This window comes from Lynx rufus, unplaced genomic scaffold, assembly GCF_022079265.1.
Source record: "Lynx rufus isolate CCGP_SWC_20201006 ecotype Redwood Valley unplaced genomic scaffold, mLynRuf1.p SCAF_2, whole genome shotgun sequence".
Taxonomy (NCBI): Eukaryota; Metazoa; Chordata; class Mammalia; order Carnivora; family Felidae; genus Lynx; species Lynx rufus.
In genome coordinates this window covers 72,925,428-72,942,582 of record NW_025814834.1, presented here as the reverse complement: position 1 = coordinate 72,942,582, position 17,155 = coordinate 72,925,428, and the positions used below count along the sequence as shown (strand labels likewise).

At 35.7% G+C, this 17,155-nt stretch overlaps 1 protein-coding gene across 17 annotated transcripts in view; it reads right to left on the bottom strand.

Annotated features, from left to right (window-relative positions):
• BAZ2B (bromodomain adjacent to zinc finger domain 2B) overlaps positions 1–17,155 on the bottom strand; it is a 328,851-nt gene that overhangs the window by 101,883 nt on the left and 209,813 nt on the right. For 13 of the 17 annotated variants that reach the window (XM_047083192.1, XM_047083202.1, XM_047083187.1 and 10 more), the window contains 4 exons: positions 15,240–15,407; positions 13,703–13,896; positions 953–1,156; positions 15–413 (listed from right to left, as the gene is read on the bottom strand). In XM_047083192.1, coding sequence (XP_046939148.1) covers positions 15–413; positions 953–1,156; positions 13,703–13,896; positions 15,240–15,407 — 965 coding nt within the window. The remainder of the gene's footprint in view (positions 1–14; positions 414–952; positions 1,157–13,702; positions 13,897–15,239; positions 15,408–17,155) is intronic. The other 4 variants (XM_047083199.1, XM_047083190.1, XM_047083198.1 and 1 more) reach the window with 1 other exon arrangement.

Below are 17,155 nucleotides of genomic sequence, written 5' to 3'. Positions count from 1 at the left end.
AATTTTTAACTCACCCGTTTGGATCGCATTTCACTGGTCAAAGGACTAGATTCTTCAGAGGTATTTTTATTCCCTGCTTTAAGTACATCAGGAGAAGAAGGAACTATGAGTTTCATGTAAGTTTCCTTTTTGGCTTGATTTACCAAAGATAAAGGTTTCACATTGGACACCAATCCCGTAGACTGTATTACACTTGTGTGTTTGTTCACAGATTCCTCCTTTGCCTGAGAGCTTTGGAAAATATATGGAAGCTGCTGTGACAAAACCTGAGGCTGCTTCTGCTGGGATTGGAATGATGGGTGAGTCTGGGACTCAGACACAAGAGGTAATGGCTGCTGTATTCTTTTTTCCTGGGCTTTTTCAGTTGCTTTCTGTCCATCTGCTTTTGGGTCTGAAATACCATGTAATAGCACCTGTAAATAAAAATAAAAAAGCAACTTCTCAATATCTATTAAAACAAAGAACATCAAGCAGCTGGAGAAAAAGGGTACTTTAAAAAGTTTTTTGGGGCGCCTGGGTGGCTCAGTCGGTTGAGCGTCCAACTTCGGCTCAGGTCATGATCTCTTGGCTTGTGAGTTCGGGCCCCGCCTCGGGCTCTGTGCTGACAGCTCAGAGCCTGGAGCCTCTTCAGATTCTGTGTCTTTCTCTCTCTGTCTCTGCCCCTCCCCCGCTCACACTCTGTCTCTCTCTGTCTCTCAAAAATAAATAAACATTAAAAAAAAAAAATTAAAAAGTTTTTCTAGTGACTTTAGATAGATATATAAAGCTCACTAAAAAAATACACCAAATGTCCCTTTAAAAATGTTTCTCCATCTCCTATTCTTTCTTGTGCAAATATAAGAACTAACAGCAATGATTAACTTTAAACTTTAGGGACTCTGACAGTCAAGATAAAGCAGTTAATTCCTAAATATGCATAATGTGTGGATACTGCCAATGAAACTGTTTATACCTGGTTGTTACTTTTATGCTGTGCTTCGCTCTCTGAATCAGAATCATCATCTTCACTTTCTTCAATACTTTGATCTTCTTCTTCTTCATCTTCCTCTAGATCATCTGAATCACTACTACTAATGCCTTCACTTGAGGTGTCTGATGATGTACCCGAATCACTATCACTGTTGCTAGAACTTTCCATAGCTTTCTTCCTTGGTTTCTGGATAAAGACAAATTTTTAGCAAGACTTCATTTTTGGAAAAAATTCAAAGTTCACTAAGAGGTATGATTTTTAATTTTCAAGTGGTATTTCAATTTCAAAATATCACTTTAGAAAAAAGGAAAAAAGTCACATGTTGTAAGGGCAATTATTCAATAAATGAATCCAATTAACTTATCTGATAGGAATTCTCCAATTAAAAATACAGGCTCTGCATGTACGGAATATTAGAAACATCTAGCATATATATAGATCTATTCATATGACGGCCATGCTTCAAAATGTATGACAGATTAAAAAAGAGAAATTTACAAAATAATAATTCCAATTATTGTAAGGGTTACAGACACTGAAGTTCTCTATTTAGCTTTAGTCTTCTTTTTTATGCAGATGGTGAGTCAGTAGCCAAATATTTACATATAACATGCCAAACATACCCTTCCAGGTGCTGGACAGCAATGATGTTTAAGACAGAGCCCTTGCCTTCAAGAAACTTACATTCTAGTGCTGGCGGTGGTAGAATAAATAAATGGCTAATATAAAAGCAAAAAAATTCCATATAGTAGTAAGTACTGTAGAGAAAATAAAATAGGTAGCAAAAGACTTAGGGGGCTGTTCTAGCAAGGAATTTAATTTTTGTATTTCACTTCACAAAAGATAGAAAATATGATAAAGACATTAATTTCTGGAACCTTTAAGGCTCTACAGGAAGAAGAAAATACAAAATTGATACAAAGTGACATTAGGTCACACTAAAAAAGTTTTGTGTTTAAAGGACAGACAATGGTAGTGCATAAAAAGGAGGGAAAATCATGACATGAATTATAACTAAACAACTATATAACAATGGAAAAGTTAAACGTCTGCCAACAGGAAGACTGAAAAGAAGAAATATTAACAAGGTACAGGAATAGATTGAGTATAATTCAAAGTTACATAGGAACATTTCAGTAGGATTTGCTGATAGATAAAATAAAGAAAAAATATAGAAAAATCAGCAATAAATTACAAAAGTAATGAATTACAAAAGTTATGGTCTTAACGGAAATATACTCTGTCATGACTAATGAGTTTGGGGAATGAAAGACAATAATACACTTCCACAAAAAGAAGCCAGGTTGAAGTGATAGTTATAGACTGCAAATTAGGACTCTTTCCTTTTTGCTTTCTGAAATTTAAGTTAAATAAAATAAAATGCATATGAGTGAAGAGAGTCACTCCTGTTGAGATATTCTGCATGCAATGATACTCTGTATTAACTGCTCCAAATTAGCAACCATAATGCTTCCTCTGGAACTACAATAAGCCAAATACCGGTTACCATTATTCCTTGAACTCTCTCTTTCCCTCAGAGTACAGCAAGAGTGATGAGAAATAATGTGGGTAACACGGAATGAAAAAGACCAAAGTAGAGACTAAAGGGAAACAATAGTAATATAGAAAAATTAAGTCTACCATTTATTTGGCAGAGAAACATCTTCTTCATTGTAACCAAAATCTATTAGGGGTTTCTAAGCATGTATAGCAAGATTATGAAAATCATGGGGTCTAAACAGAAGTTATCACTTTGGGTTTTACTAGAGGCTAAGAAAGGAAAGGAAAAAGTGAGATACAGTAATTTACCAGAGAAAAATAAACTCCTATTCCAATACCCAAGTAATCTGTATAGTTTTTAATTTAAAGGTGGCACGAGAAAGGGAGTCTACATGCCTCAAGAGTGGGTCTAGAGGTGTGGGTTCTAAAGTTTTAATGTGCAAAATATTTACTTGCTGAACTTGCAACAACCAGCAGATTCCGGAGTCCCAATTCCAAACAGGACACAGGGATCTACATTAACAAGCACTTTAATGTGATTCTGGTGCAGGTGGTCGTTGCAGACCATACACTGACAGTATACAAAGAGTCTGTGCCTCTATAATGTAACAAATTTAGTCCCCATATTAAAAACATATATAGAAGTTAATAGACAAGTCGAGGTATTAGAGGAAAAGAGAAAATAAGTTTCAGTACTATCAATTTCATCTCCTTAATCTCTATTACGTGTGTGTGTGTGTGTCTTTTGTAGTCACACACAATTAAGTACACAATTTAGTAAGTCTCTTTCCTGTCACTTAACATTTTAAAAATGAATCTTCTTAGGTTATCAAAAAGAGATCAAAAAAGAGCTTATTAACCACCATTCGCACCCTATTCCAAGCTAGGAAAGCTTTTAAGAATCCTCTCCTTGAACTTTCATTTCATTGTATACTTCTTTCTTTCAATAACAAAACAAATTCAAGGCTATTATGTACCAGACATAGTTGCTCTAGTCTCTGGGGATACAAGGGTATGATGGCAACTCTGCCCTAGTGGTAACAGGGAGAACAGAATCAACAAACAATATAATTAGGTGTTTTTAGTGATGTATACCACAACTAAAATAGGATTCTTGGATTGATTGTGTGTGCTGGGGGTGAGGATGGGCATAAAGATTTAGATGCAGTTATCAGGTAAGACCGTTTTGAGCTGAGACCTAAATGGAGAGTGAGAGACACTCACATGAAGATAAAAGTAGAGCCTTTCAACACAGGGGAAAGACCAAAGGCAACAGCCATGAAATAAGTTTGATATGTTCAAAGACTTGGAAAGGTCAGCTATCAGTTATAGCACAGGGAGCCAGAGAGAGAAAGAGCCACAGGAAACAAGGTTGAATGGACTGGCAGGGGTCAGATTATATGGGGTCTTATAAGACTTGACAAGGATTTTAGTCTGAGGGGGATAGGAAACACTGGAAGGAGTGATAACATAAAATTATTTTAAAACCACAAAAACTCACTTATGTTTTTAAGAAGACTGTCTGCATGTAAAAAGTAGCTTGTTACTGAGTTGTAATAGCAGGAGTGGAACTTATTTAAACTTGAATTGTTTTATTTTTTTCCCCCCAACAGGCTGTATATGTATTTTAGTCTGTGACTTATATTGTTTAATTTGAAATATCTACATTTATTCTAAATAATCACACATTCTATATGAGGGAATTGGACTTAATGATTGTCAATGAACACTACTGACATAGCAACCCCCAGAAGGAATTATCGAAATTAGCTGAAGAACATTTTTTCAAACTACACATGAAAAAGGTTACTGAAGCAATGTTTAAAAAGCTTTTAAAAAGGAAAAACACTGGGCAAAAAATATATATAAGATTTTCTTCTTTAGTTCCAATGTCCTTCATTCCCATTTTACTTGACAACCTACTACCACAAATTCATGCCAGACAATGACTTACCCAGAGGCAGAAGCGCTCTTTTTCTGAAATTTTAAGTTCTAGTATCCCTCACTTTGATAACCAACCTCTCTCTAGTGTCATTTCAACATAGATGCCTACAGACACCACCACGGTACCTCAGAATCCAACACTTTATATCATTAAAAAAGTGCCCCTGTAAGTTTTTACTACTTGCTACAGGAAATATTTTTATACTTTAATAGCACTGATTTTGCTTAGAAATGTCGATGTAGATTCCTTACTAAAGCTAAGGACAGAATCTATTTCATACGTATGCTGCTAAAGTCTTGCTCAATGCCTTGTATACTGTGGAAGCACTGGAGAGTACAGATGTTACTAGATTTTAGCACTATTTCTAAGAGGTACATTCCATCCCCAAACAGCAGAAAACACATTCTTTTAAGTACATGTGGAACATTCTCCAGGATAGATCATGTTAGCCCACAAAAGAAGCCTCTATAAATTCCAAAAGACTAAAATCACATCATGCATCTTTTCCAACCACAACGTATGAAACTAGAAACCAAACAAAAGAAAAAATTGGAAAGCACACAACTACATGAAGTCTAGATAACACACTACAAAACAATGAATAGATCAACTAAGAAATCAGAGGGGAAATCAAAAAATATATGGAGGCAAATGAAAATACAACAGTCCCAAATCTTTGGGATGCAGCAAAAGCTGTTCAAGAAGGAAGTTTATAGCAATACAGGTATACCTAAAGGAACAAGAAAATCTCAAATAAACAATCTAAACTTGCAACCAAAAGTAAACAGAAAAAGAACAAAGCTCAAAGCCAGTAAAAGAACAAAAATAATAAAGATTGGAGCAGAAATAAATGAGAGAGATTGGAGCAGAAATAAATAAAAGAGACTAAAGGAACCAGGAGCTGGTTCTTTGAAAAGATAAAAAAAATTGATAAACCTTTAAGCCAGACTCATCAAGAAATTAAGACAGGACTCAAATAAATAAAATCAGAAATGAAAGATGAGAAATAATAACTGGTATCACAGAAATACAATGGATTATAAAAGAATACTCTGAAAAATTACACGCCGACAAACTGGACAACCCAGAAGAAATGGATAAATTCCCAGAAACATATAATCTTACAAAACTAAATCAAGAATAAATAGAAAATTTGAAGAGATCAATTACTAGTCATGAAACTGAATCAATAATCAAAAGCTCCCAACAAACGCCAGATGGCTTCACAGGTGAATTCTACCAAACTCTTAAAGAAGAGATACTTACTTTTTGCAAACTCTTCCAATAAATAGAAGAGGAAGGAAAGCTTCCAAGTTCATTCTATGAGACCAACATTATCCTGATACCAAAACCAGATAAAGCCATTACAAAAAGGAAAAAAAAAAAAAAAAGAAAGCTACAGGCCAATATCTCCGATGAACATTACAAAAATCCTCAACAAAATACTAGCAAACTGAATCCAAAAAAAGTCACTCACCACAATCAAGTGGGATTTACTCCAGAAATGCAAGGGTGGTTCAATATTCACAAATCAATGTGATACATCATATTAATAAGAGAAAAGATAGAAAACATTTGATCATCTCAGTAGATCCATAATAGTATTTGACAAAGTACAACATTCATTCATGATAAACTATCAACAAAGTATGTTTACAGGGAACATATCCCAACATAATAAAGGCCATATATGAAAACCCCACAGCTAACATCATATTTAATCATGAAAAATGGAGAGCTTTTCCTCTAAGATTAGGACCAAGACAAGGATGTCCATCCTTACCACTTTTATAATGGAAGTCCTGGTACATAGTACTAGAAGTCCTGGCCACAGCAATTACCGAAGGGGGGAAAAATACATAAAAGGCATCCAAATTGTTAAAACTTCTTCCTTATTTGCAGTTGACATGATACTATATATAGAAAATCCTAAAGACTCTACCAACAAACTACTAGAACAGATTAATGAACTCAGTAAAGTTGCAAGATACAAAATTAATCTACAGAAATCTGTTGCGTTTCTATACACTAATAATGAAGTAGCAGGAAGAAAAATTAAGAAAACAATTCCACTTACAATTGCACCCAAATAATAAAATACCTAAAAATAAACCAAGGAGGTGAAAGACCTGTATATGGAAACTACAAAACATTGATGAAAGAAACTGAAAAGGACACAAACAAATACAAATATATTCCATGCTCATGGACTGGAAGAACCGATATTATTAAAATGTCCATATTACCTAAAGCTGTCTACAGATTTAATGCAATCTCTATCGAAATATCAACAACATTTTTCACAGAATTAGAAGAAATACTACTAAATTTGTATGGAACCACAGGAGATTCTGAATAGCCAAACTAATCTTGAAAAAGAAGAACAAAGCTGGAGTATCACAATCCCAGATTTCAAGATATACTACAAAGCTGTAGTAAACAAAACAGTGTGGTACTGGGGCACCCAGATGACTCCATCAATTAAGTATCTGACTTGATTTTGGCTCAGGTCATGATCTCATGGCTGTGAGGCCTTATGTTGGGCTCCCTGCTGGGCATGAAGCCTGCTTAACATTCTCTCTCTCCCTCTTCCTCTGCCCCTCCTTGCTAATGCTCTCGCTCTCTCTAAAAAACAAAATGAAACAAAATAAAACAACAACACAACAACAAAAACTAAACAGAACCGGAGTGCTACAGGCAAAAAATAGACACATACCACAACATAATAGAATAAAAAGCCTGAAATAAACATACTTTTATGGTCAATTGATCTACAACAAAGGAGGCAAGAAAATACAATGGGTAAGAGATAATCTCTTCAACAAATGGTGCTGGGAAAATAGGACACTTACAAGCAAAAGAATAAAACAAGACCACTTTCTTGTACTATGCACAAAAATAAACTCAAGATAAAGATCTAAATATGAGACATGAAACCATAAAACTTCTAGAAGAAAACACAGGCAGTAGTTTCTTAGACATCAGCCATAGAAACATTTTTCTATCTGTGTCTCCTCAGGTAAGGGAAACAAAAGCAAAATTAAACTACTAGGACTTTATCAAGTAAAAAGATTTTGCAACAGTGAAAGAAACCATCAACAAAACAAAAAAGGCAACCTGCTGAATGGGAGAAGATAGTTACTCATGGTACATCTGATAAGGGGTTCATAGCCAAAATATATAAAAAACTTAATACAACTCAATGCTAAAAAAAAAAAAAAAACAAATAATTTGATTTAAAAATGGGTAGGGGACCTGAATAGACATTTCTCCAACGAAGACATACAGACGGCCAACAGACAGATGAAAAGGTACTCAACATCACCCATCACTCATCAGAGAAATGCAAATCAAATCCACAACAAATTATCACTTTACACTAGTCAAAATGGCTAAAATCAAAAATAAAAGAAATAAGATGTGCTGGCAAGGCCATATAGAAAAAAACCTCATGCATTATGGGTGGGAATATAAATTGGTACAGCCACTCTGGAAAACAGCATGGAGATTCATCAAAAAGTTAAAATACAATTACTATATGATTCAGTAAGTGCACTACTGGGTATTATCCAAAGAAAATGAAAGTGCTAACTCAACAAGGTATATGCACCCCTATGTTTATTCAGCATTATTTACAATAGCCAAGATACGGAAGCAACTCAAGTGTTCATCAATACATGAATGGATAAGAAGATGTGACGTATATATTACAGTAGATATTATTCAGCCATAAAAAAGAATGAGATTTTGCTACTTGCCACAACATGGATAGAGCTAGAGAGTATCATGCTAAGTGAAATCAGTCAGAAAAAGACAAATATCATATGATTTCAGTCATATATGGAATTTAAGAAACAAAACAAATGAACAAAGAAAAGAAGAGAGAAATTTAAAAATCGACTCCTAAATACAGAGAACAAATTGGTGGTTGCCAGAAAGCAGGTGGGTGGGGGCTGGGTGAAATAGATAAAGGGGATTAAGGGTATTTTTATCCTGATGAGCACTAAGTAATGTATAGAACTGTTAAATCATTACATTGTACATCTGAAACTAATATAACACTGTATGTTAATGATACTTGAATTTAAAAAAGAACATTTCTCCAAAAAGGTGAAAACAGCTTTATTACATATTTTTCAATTAAAAATACTAGTTTTATATGTTAAAAAAAAACACTATGGGAGTAAGGAGTGCATGCAGAGAAGGGGCAACAGTGTGGACATAGCTCCTTGGAGCTCATACTAATGAGAATGCCCATGAAACAAATCATAAGATGAAGATTGAAGAGCAGTTAAAGAGCAACAGGTAGAGAATATGACCCTGAAACCTATGTCCCTGGAAGGAAACAACCAAGAGTCTTTTATCACAATTGCTCAGTGGGGTGGCTTAAAGAGGAAAGAAAATGTTTGTTTGGGGCCTAAGTACAGTTCTGTTGAGTTTTGTGGTGAGTACCATTAGACTTTTGGCTTTACCATACGACCTTCTCCAGACCTTCATATGTTTTACTGTATTCTGGAAAACATTTATCTTCTGTTGAAAAGAGAACTAAAAGATCTAAAGGAAATATTTCTGTGAAATATTCTGGGCAAAAGGAAAGAAATCTTTATTTGTTCAATTGATCCTGGAAAACATACGGGGCTTGACGCTGTATTGAAAAAGGACAAAAGAGGGGCGCCTGGGTGGCGCAGTCGGTTGGGCGTCCGACTTCAGCCAGGTCACGATCTCACGGTCCGTGAGTTCGAGCCCCGCGTCAGGCTCTGGGCTGATGGCTCAGAGCCTGGAGCCTGTTTCCGATTCTGTGTCTCCCTCTCTCTCTGCCCCTCCCCCGTTCATGCTCTGTCTCTCTGTGTCCCCAAAAAATAAATAAACGTTGAAAAAAAAGTTTTTAAAAAAAAAGAAAAAGGACAAAAGAAAATTTTATAAAATAGTTCTTTAAGATTAAAGTTGGAACCTGGGAGGCATGTTGAAATCTGAAGATTTAAGGTTGGACCAATATCACCTGTATTTTGCTGTGGTGTCAGAACTTCCTAGTCCCCTTGATATTACAGCTGAATGGGTGAAGAAAGTGATGTGTGCACAATCACAAACTGTTGATTCTCTTCCCCCAGAAACCAGGCCTTGAACGTGGTTTTTATAAAATTTAGAGATGACACCACTCTAGTTATTATCTTTGTTTCCAAAATGTTTGCAGTTGATGCTAAGACTTTAATTCAAAATAAACCAAGACCCCTCACTGAAGAGGAAATACAAATGAGAGTAGACCAAATTCACTAATATGGGTGCACTTACTAGAACTTCCAGATATAATGTGTTAGTTTGTATAGCTCGAGTTATCTCAGCTTACTTGCTTGGATGCATGAAACCTGGACTCAGTGGTTGCCTACCTTTAATAACGTGGAAATGTCACAGCTTCCCTGGTATGATATGGAAGAAGAAATCTAAAGGCTTTGAGTAACCAGAATACTGGAGTAAATTTACCATATGCAATCTGCATATCCACCCTACTCCTAATAACATCACTTCTATGGTAGATAAAGTCTAGTCAGAAGGCAGAAAACACATCAGCAATTTGAACAGGGGAATTTTATTATATAGAATTATTAACTAGTGGGATGCCTAGGTGGCTCAGTTACAGGACTGAGCATCCAACTCTTGATTTCAGCTCTGATCATGGTCTCACTGTTTGTGGGATTGAGCCCCTCAGCACACTTTGCACTAACAGTGAGGAGTCTGCTTGGGAATTCTCTCTTACCCACTCTCTCTGCCTCTTCCCCACTCATGCTCACATATGTGCTCTCACTCTCTCTCTCAAAATAAATAAACTTAAAAAAAAGAATTATTAACTAGTAACAGAATATGAACTGCTAAGAGAGACAGACCTCTAAAGAATACAAAATAGCAGTGTTTTCACTCATGCGGAATTTGAGAAACTTAACAGAAGCCCATGGAGAAGAGAAGGGGAAAAACAGTTTCAAATAGAGACAAAGGCAAACCATAAGAGACTCTTAAATACAGAGAACAAACTGGGGGTTGATGGGGAGGGGGCGATGGAAGAGAGGGGAAAATGGGTGATGGGCATTGAGGATGACACTTGTTGGGATGAGCACTGGGTGTTGTATGTAAGCGATGAATCATGGGAATCTACTCCTGAAGCCAAGAGCACACTGTATACACTGTATGTTAGCTAACTTGACAATAAATTATATTTAAAAACAAAACAAAACAAAACAAAACAAAAGGAAACAATCAGCAAAACTAAAAGGCAACCGACAAAATGGGAGAAGATCTTTGCAAACAACCTGTCAGATAAAGGGTTAGTATCCAAAATCTATAAAGAACTTCTCAAACTCAACACCCACAAAACAAATAATCCAGTGAAGAAATGGGCAAAAGAAATGAATAGACACTTCTCCAAAGAATACATCCAGATGGCCAACCGACACATGAAAAAATGCTCAACATCACTCATCATCAGGGAAATACAAATCAAAACCACAATGAGATACCACCTCACACCCATCAGAATAGCTAACATTAACAACTCAGGCAACAACAGATGTTGGCGAGGATGTGGAGAAAAGAGGATCTCTTTTGCATTGTTGGTGGGAATGCAAGCTGGTGCAGCCACTCTGGAAAACAGTATGGAGGTTCCTTAAAAAACTAAAAATAGAACTACCTTACAACCCAGCAATCGCACTACTAGGCATTTATCCACGGGATACAGGTATGCTGTTTCAAAGGGACACATGCACCCCCATGTTTACAGCAGCACTATCAACAATAGCCAAAGTATGGAAAGAGCCCAAATGTCCATCGATGGATGAATGGATAAAGATGTGGTGTGTATATACATATATATATATATATATATATATGTATATACACACACACACAATGGAATATGACTCAGCAATCAAAAAGAATGAAATCTTGCCATTTGCAACTACGTGGATGGAACTGGAGGGGATTATGCTAAGTGAAATTAGTCAGAGAAAGACAAAAATCATATGACTTCACTCATATGAGGACTTTAAGAGACAAAACAGATGAACATAAGGGAAGGGAAGCAAAAATAATATAAAAACAGGGAGGGGGACAAAAACATGAGACTCTTAAATATGGAGAACAAACAGAGGGTTACTAGAGGGGTTGTGGGAGGGGGGATGGGCTAAATGGTTAAGGGGAATTAAGGAATCTATTCCTGAAATCATTGTTGCACTATATGCTAACTTGGATATAAATTTAAAAAATAAATTAAATAAATATTTAAAAGAAAAGAAAAGAAAAGAAAAGAAAAGAAAAGAAAAGAAAAGAAAGAAAGAAAGAAAGAAAGAAAGAAAGAAAAAGAAAGAAAGAGAAAGAAAGAAAGAAAATGGGACTTACATGGCTGGGTGTAGGGAGAGCAAGGATACAGAAACCACAGGGAGCCGGCACATCACTCTCTTCCCAGGCCAGGGCTCCCCTGGTGAGGGCACTTCGTTGTGCAGCCTGCTGATGCATTTCTGGCTGTGGGCAGGCCACTGTTGGAAGGGCTCTAGTCCCACATAACCAGAGTTGGCAAGAGGAGAGAGTTTACCACAATGTGGTTTGCTGTTATTTGGCAAGGCAGCCTTGTGAGGGCCCAATGTTGTGCAGTTAATTACAGCTGACTGCCTTGCATATAATACTAGGGTCCCAGCTTGTTGAAAGGCTCTAGAGGTGGAAGAAACTCATGGACAGGCAGGTAGAGAAAGGCCTCTTCCACCCACATCACTGCCTGGTATCCTAGGAGCCCACCCTTTAAATAAATATGGCCTCTGTAAGTCACTGGCTAAAATTCCCCCCAGTTAGGATTATTGCAGTGAGCACATAAAAATAACTTTCAGAGCTGCCCAAGTTTAAATGTTGCCTATATTCACCTCCCTATGTCTGTGCCTCTTAACAAATGCCTGAAGACCTCCTTAAAAATTGACCTAAATCACAAAACTATATTAAAGAGGCATTGCAACTATCAAATAGCAAAGCAATAATAATAGATACTGTCATCTGCAAATAATGATAAACCTGTCTTCCTCTCCATCACTATATCCCCTTTTTAATATTCATGCCCTATTGCACTGGCTTATTTGACTTATCTGAACATTAAATAATGCAGCCCTAACAGGGGAAAAAAAAGAATATTGAAATAGCAGATGTATGGAGTAGCCACTTACTGTAGGGCACAGGTACAGTACTAAAATAAAGGTAAACTTGGAAGACAGTCTCTCTCTTCCAACCTCATTCACCCAAGGCTGAACTTCAGACTTTGTTGGAGAGGAGGTGGCTGTTGCCCACTGTCTGGCAGAAAAGCTAACTGAGGTATCACAGGTCAGGCTGGCAAATAGAAAACATGCCAGCTGGAGTGCCAGGAAAAGTTGCTGGAAACCTCCGAGCTAGGGTGCCAGTAAAATTAGCTAGAAAGCCACCCACTGCTGTTTGGGTAAAACTTACTAATAAGGTCCCTGCTGGGATGCCCATGAAACCCACTAGAATGGGTGTACTACTAGCTCTCCTGAACAGAGCCCATGGAGAAGCAGCCAGCTGGTGACAAAGCTACCCACTGGCAACCACGGCATAAGAGCAAGAAGAAAACACCAGAAACAGAAACAGAAGCCCTTTCCTCTTCCAGGGATTCTCCAAGATCCTCTGCTGACAAAGTCTAACACTGTGCCAATTGGCAAAGGAGAAGAGGGTGAATTTATAGAGCTGAAAGGCATAAATTGATAACCTGCATAGTTGGGGATAAAATGAAATAAAATTGGCCATGAGGGGATGACTGCTGAAACTGAATAATAGGTGCACAAGATTATTATGCTATTCTGTCTATTCTATATATTTGAAACTTCCCATAATGTTTTCTTATTTTTGTTTTCCTAAAAACATAGGCTCTGGGGTCAACCTGCTTGACTTCAAATCCTGGCCACTTACCAGCCAACTATTTTGAGGCTCTGTTTCCCCAAGTATAATTGCAATACCTAGCTCATTAGAGGTATAGACAGGATTAAAATAGGTGTGATATGCAAAATGATTAGAGTAGAGCTGGTATGTAGTAAGTTCTCCATAAATCTTAGCTATTATTGCTATTTGTATTATTTATACTGGTGCTGAGAGTTTTAATTTTTAAGAGACATAATATTAGCATCACACCATAAAAATAAACGTGTAAAAATAAGAGCTGGTAATTCATAAGAAATGATTCCACGGAGTCAGGTGGTTTGACCTTTAGAATGATCTGTTGTATATTTGTCCTAGAAGGAAGAGTAACTTACCTTATCTTTTATTTTGTCAGCTCTAGCATCCAAAGGCTGGTTTTTGTTTTGTTCCTGATTACATTTTCGATTTCCTCCACCTGAGCTTATACTTTTACTTTGTCCCACAGAACTTGAAGCAGTAGTGGATAGTACAGGTGTGTTGATACCAGATACAGATGATGTAGTGTTTCCATTTATTGACCCATTTACACCTTGAAAATAAAAATAAACATGTTTATACAAAAGAATATTAATCAGTCATAAGAAGGAATGAAGTAATGATATATGCTACAATATGAAGGACTCTCTAAAACATTATGCTAAGTGAACGAAATCAGACACAAAAAGTCACATATTGGATGATTCCATCTGTATGAAATATTCACAATGGGTAAATCCATAGAAACAGAGCACAAGTTAGTGGTTGCCAGGGTCTGGGGGAGGGAAGAATGAGGAGAAACTGCTTAAGGGGTATGGAGTTTCCTTTTGGAGTGATGAAAATGTTTTGAAACTAGATAGAGGTAGTGGTTGTTCAGTACTGTGAATACATTAAATTTCCCTGAATTATTCACTTTAAAATGGTAACTTTATATTTATCTGAATTTCACTTCAATTAAAATAACGTTTAGAAATATAATTAAGAATGAAGTCTTGCCATTTGCAACTACGTGGATGGAACTAGAGGGGATTATGCTAAGTGAAATTAGTCACCCAGAGAAAGACAAAAATCCTATGACTTCACTTATATGAGGACGTTAAGAGACAAAACAGATGAACATAAGGGAAGGGAAACAAAAATAATGTAAAAACAGGGAGGGGGACAAAACAGAAGAGACTCATAAATATGGAGAACAAACTGAGCGTTACAGGAGGGGTTGTGGGAGGGGGAGATGGGCTAAATGGGTAAGGGGCACTAAGGAATCTACTCCTGAAATCATTGTTGCACTATATGCTAACTAATTTGGATGTAAATTAAAAAAAATTAAAAATAAAATTAAAAACAAAGAAAAAATAAATATAATTAAATGCAAATATTTTCCCTTTCAGAGCAAACCCACTGACAACTCTTACTCAAGTAAAAAAAGATAATAATAAACCATCTAAAATGCTATTATAATTTGCAGATGCTCTTCTAGCAACAGTTATCAACTACAGCAATATTAAAAATCAGTTAAAAGAAAAAAGGAGGACTTGGATATTAATTTTGATGAATTTAATGCTGAATTACAGAAGAAGTAATATCTTATTTTGGGTTACACAAAAGAGGTAATGAGATACAGAGGAAAAAGCAGTGGAGCTGGGAGTTAGAAGGCCTGGGTTCAAGTCCTGCCCATGCCACATTTACATGTAAGTGGTCCTTGAATCATTTATTTAAACTTGGATGAGAAATGAGAATACTTCCAATCTCTAAGAGTCATCATTGTAAGATTAAGCAAGACAGTATGAAAAAGGTGTCTAGTACAATGTTATATAAATGTCATTAAATCTAAACTCTACTGAAAATAGGTATTGAAATGGAGCACTTGTAGGACCTCACTTAAGTTAATATAAATACCTTTTTCAGGACCATTTCTATTACTTTTTCCTGAAGTCCTTGAATGGAAGGAAGAAGAATCATGGTTCTGGGCTGGAGGAGCAAACAGCGGTGGAATTCCCAGCAATGGTGGAAAGAAGGTCGCCCCTGTACGAGTATGAACATCTGTTGTTCGCCACCATTCTGCACCTCAAAACCAAACACCAAACAAACAAACAAAAGTATGTGAATTAACTTTCTAGTTGATGTAACAATTCTTGTAATTTTCAAGTTTCATCTTGGAACAAAATTGCTGAATCACACATAGTTCTGATCATCTAACTATAAGATAGTTGATTAGATATTGTACACTCATCATTCCTCTCATTAAGATAATAAATATCCAAGGATCTTTACTTAGCAGCTCCTTGAGTTCAAGTTTATGAAGAATAAAGGTAGTCTATCGTTTTAAAAATAAAATGGAAAACTTGGAATATTAAAGAACTATTTGACTCTGATAACTTAAACCATAATTTTCAAAATTAGCAAAGAAACAATATTTAAGAATACACTAATCTATTTTAAAACCTTAGAATTTAAGTTACCATCTACAACCTATGTTAAGAATTTCTTCAAGTTACATACTAATAAATCTGGGTCTGATAAATCATAAATAATAATACAAAGACTGCTACTGTAAACCAGTATACCTCAAATGCATTTATGAAAGAAAATATTCTATACTCAAACAAAAACATAAAGATATCAAAATCAGCGTGGGTTTTTTTCTAAGAAATGAAAAGCATTCAAAGATTTCTAAGACAAGTCATATTAAAATATGAAAGGTTTATAAAATTCCTCTCCATAAATTTAATGAAGAAAACTTGGATTTTGTTTATATTTTCTCTCATAATTACAGATAACGATGATTGTTTTAATAATGTAAAATGACTCAATGGTAGAAAATCATCAAATGCAATTTAAATGTTCAAACAGTGGCTCTTAGTTTAAACTTTTAGAAAAGGAGAGAAGCCAAATTTTATAGAATATATTTTCCAAAAAGGGTGAAGATTAAGAAGAGATTTGAAAATAATCCAAAAGAAAGTCTTGTATTACCCCATTTAAAATCTCAGAAATAATCTTTCCACTTGGCTAACCTGCCAGAGTAACAAATCATTTATTACCTTTGAGGCTAATCATCAAAGAGATATGCTATATTTTTCTTTGATTGTAACTACCAGAAGGAAATTATAGAAAAAAAACCCCAATAATATAGTATAAGAAACATTCAATATTCGTCAGGGTATTGTGTGATCTTTAAATCTTTTGCAGGAATATCTCTTCATTAAAAATAGAATGTAATGCAATGTTCACCGTCATCATCAGATTTTGCCAAGTGAAATGTTCATGGTAGCTGCTATTCTAAAAGGTCTAAGAGACAGCATAGGCAGAAAACTGCAAAAACTATTCTTCCGCACTGCAGGAAGGCGCTGCTAGTGAAATGACACCGATGCATATTTAGCAGTGCCTGAATGACAGAAACTGAACCAAGAATAACTATACAAAGGCATTAATCATTTATCCATTGTTTAGATGAAAGAAGTGTATGTAGGTGGGAAGAAAAACTGTGTATTTGGAGCTTGTATCAGCACAGTTGCAATCTATTATTATTTATAGGTTTGAAACCTAGGTACCAGATAGATAATAAAAAGGGACTGAGGTTTCCTAAAGGTATTTATATTATTTAATATAGAGTCTATAATTAAAGCATTCCAGCTGAATGTATAGACTTTATAAATAACCAACAAATCAGTAAGGTAATCAAAGTATAAGATTCAAATACTTTAGATATAACCCCAGAAAAAAACATAACCATAACACTGTACTTTAGAGCATTACTATAAAATATGTACACAATGGGGAATAGAAAAAAAAATTGGAAAATGAATATGGTATAT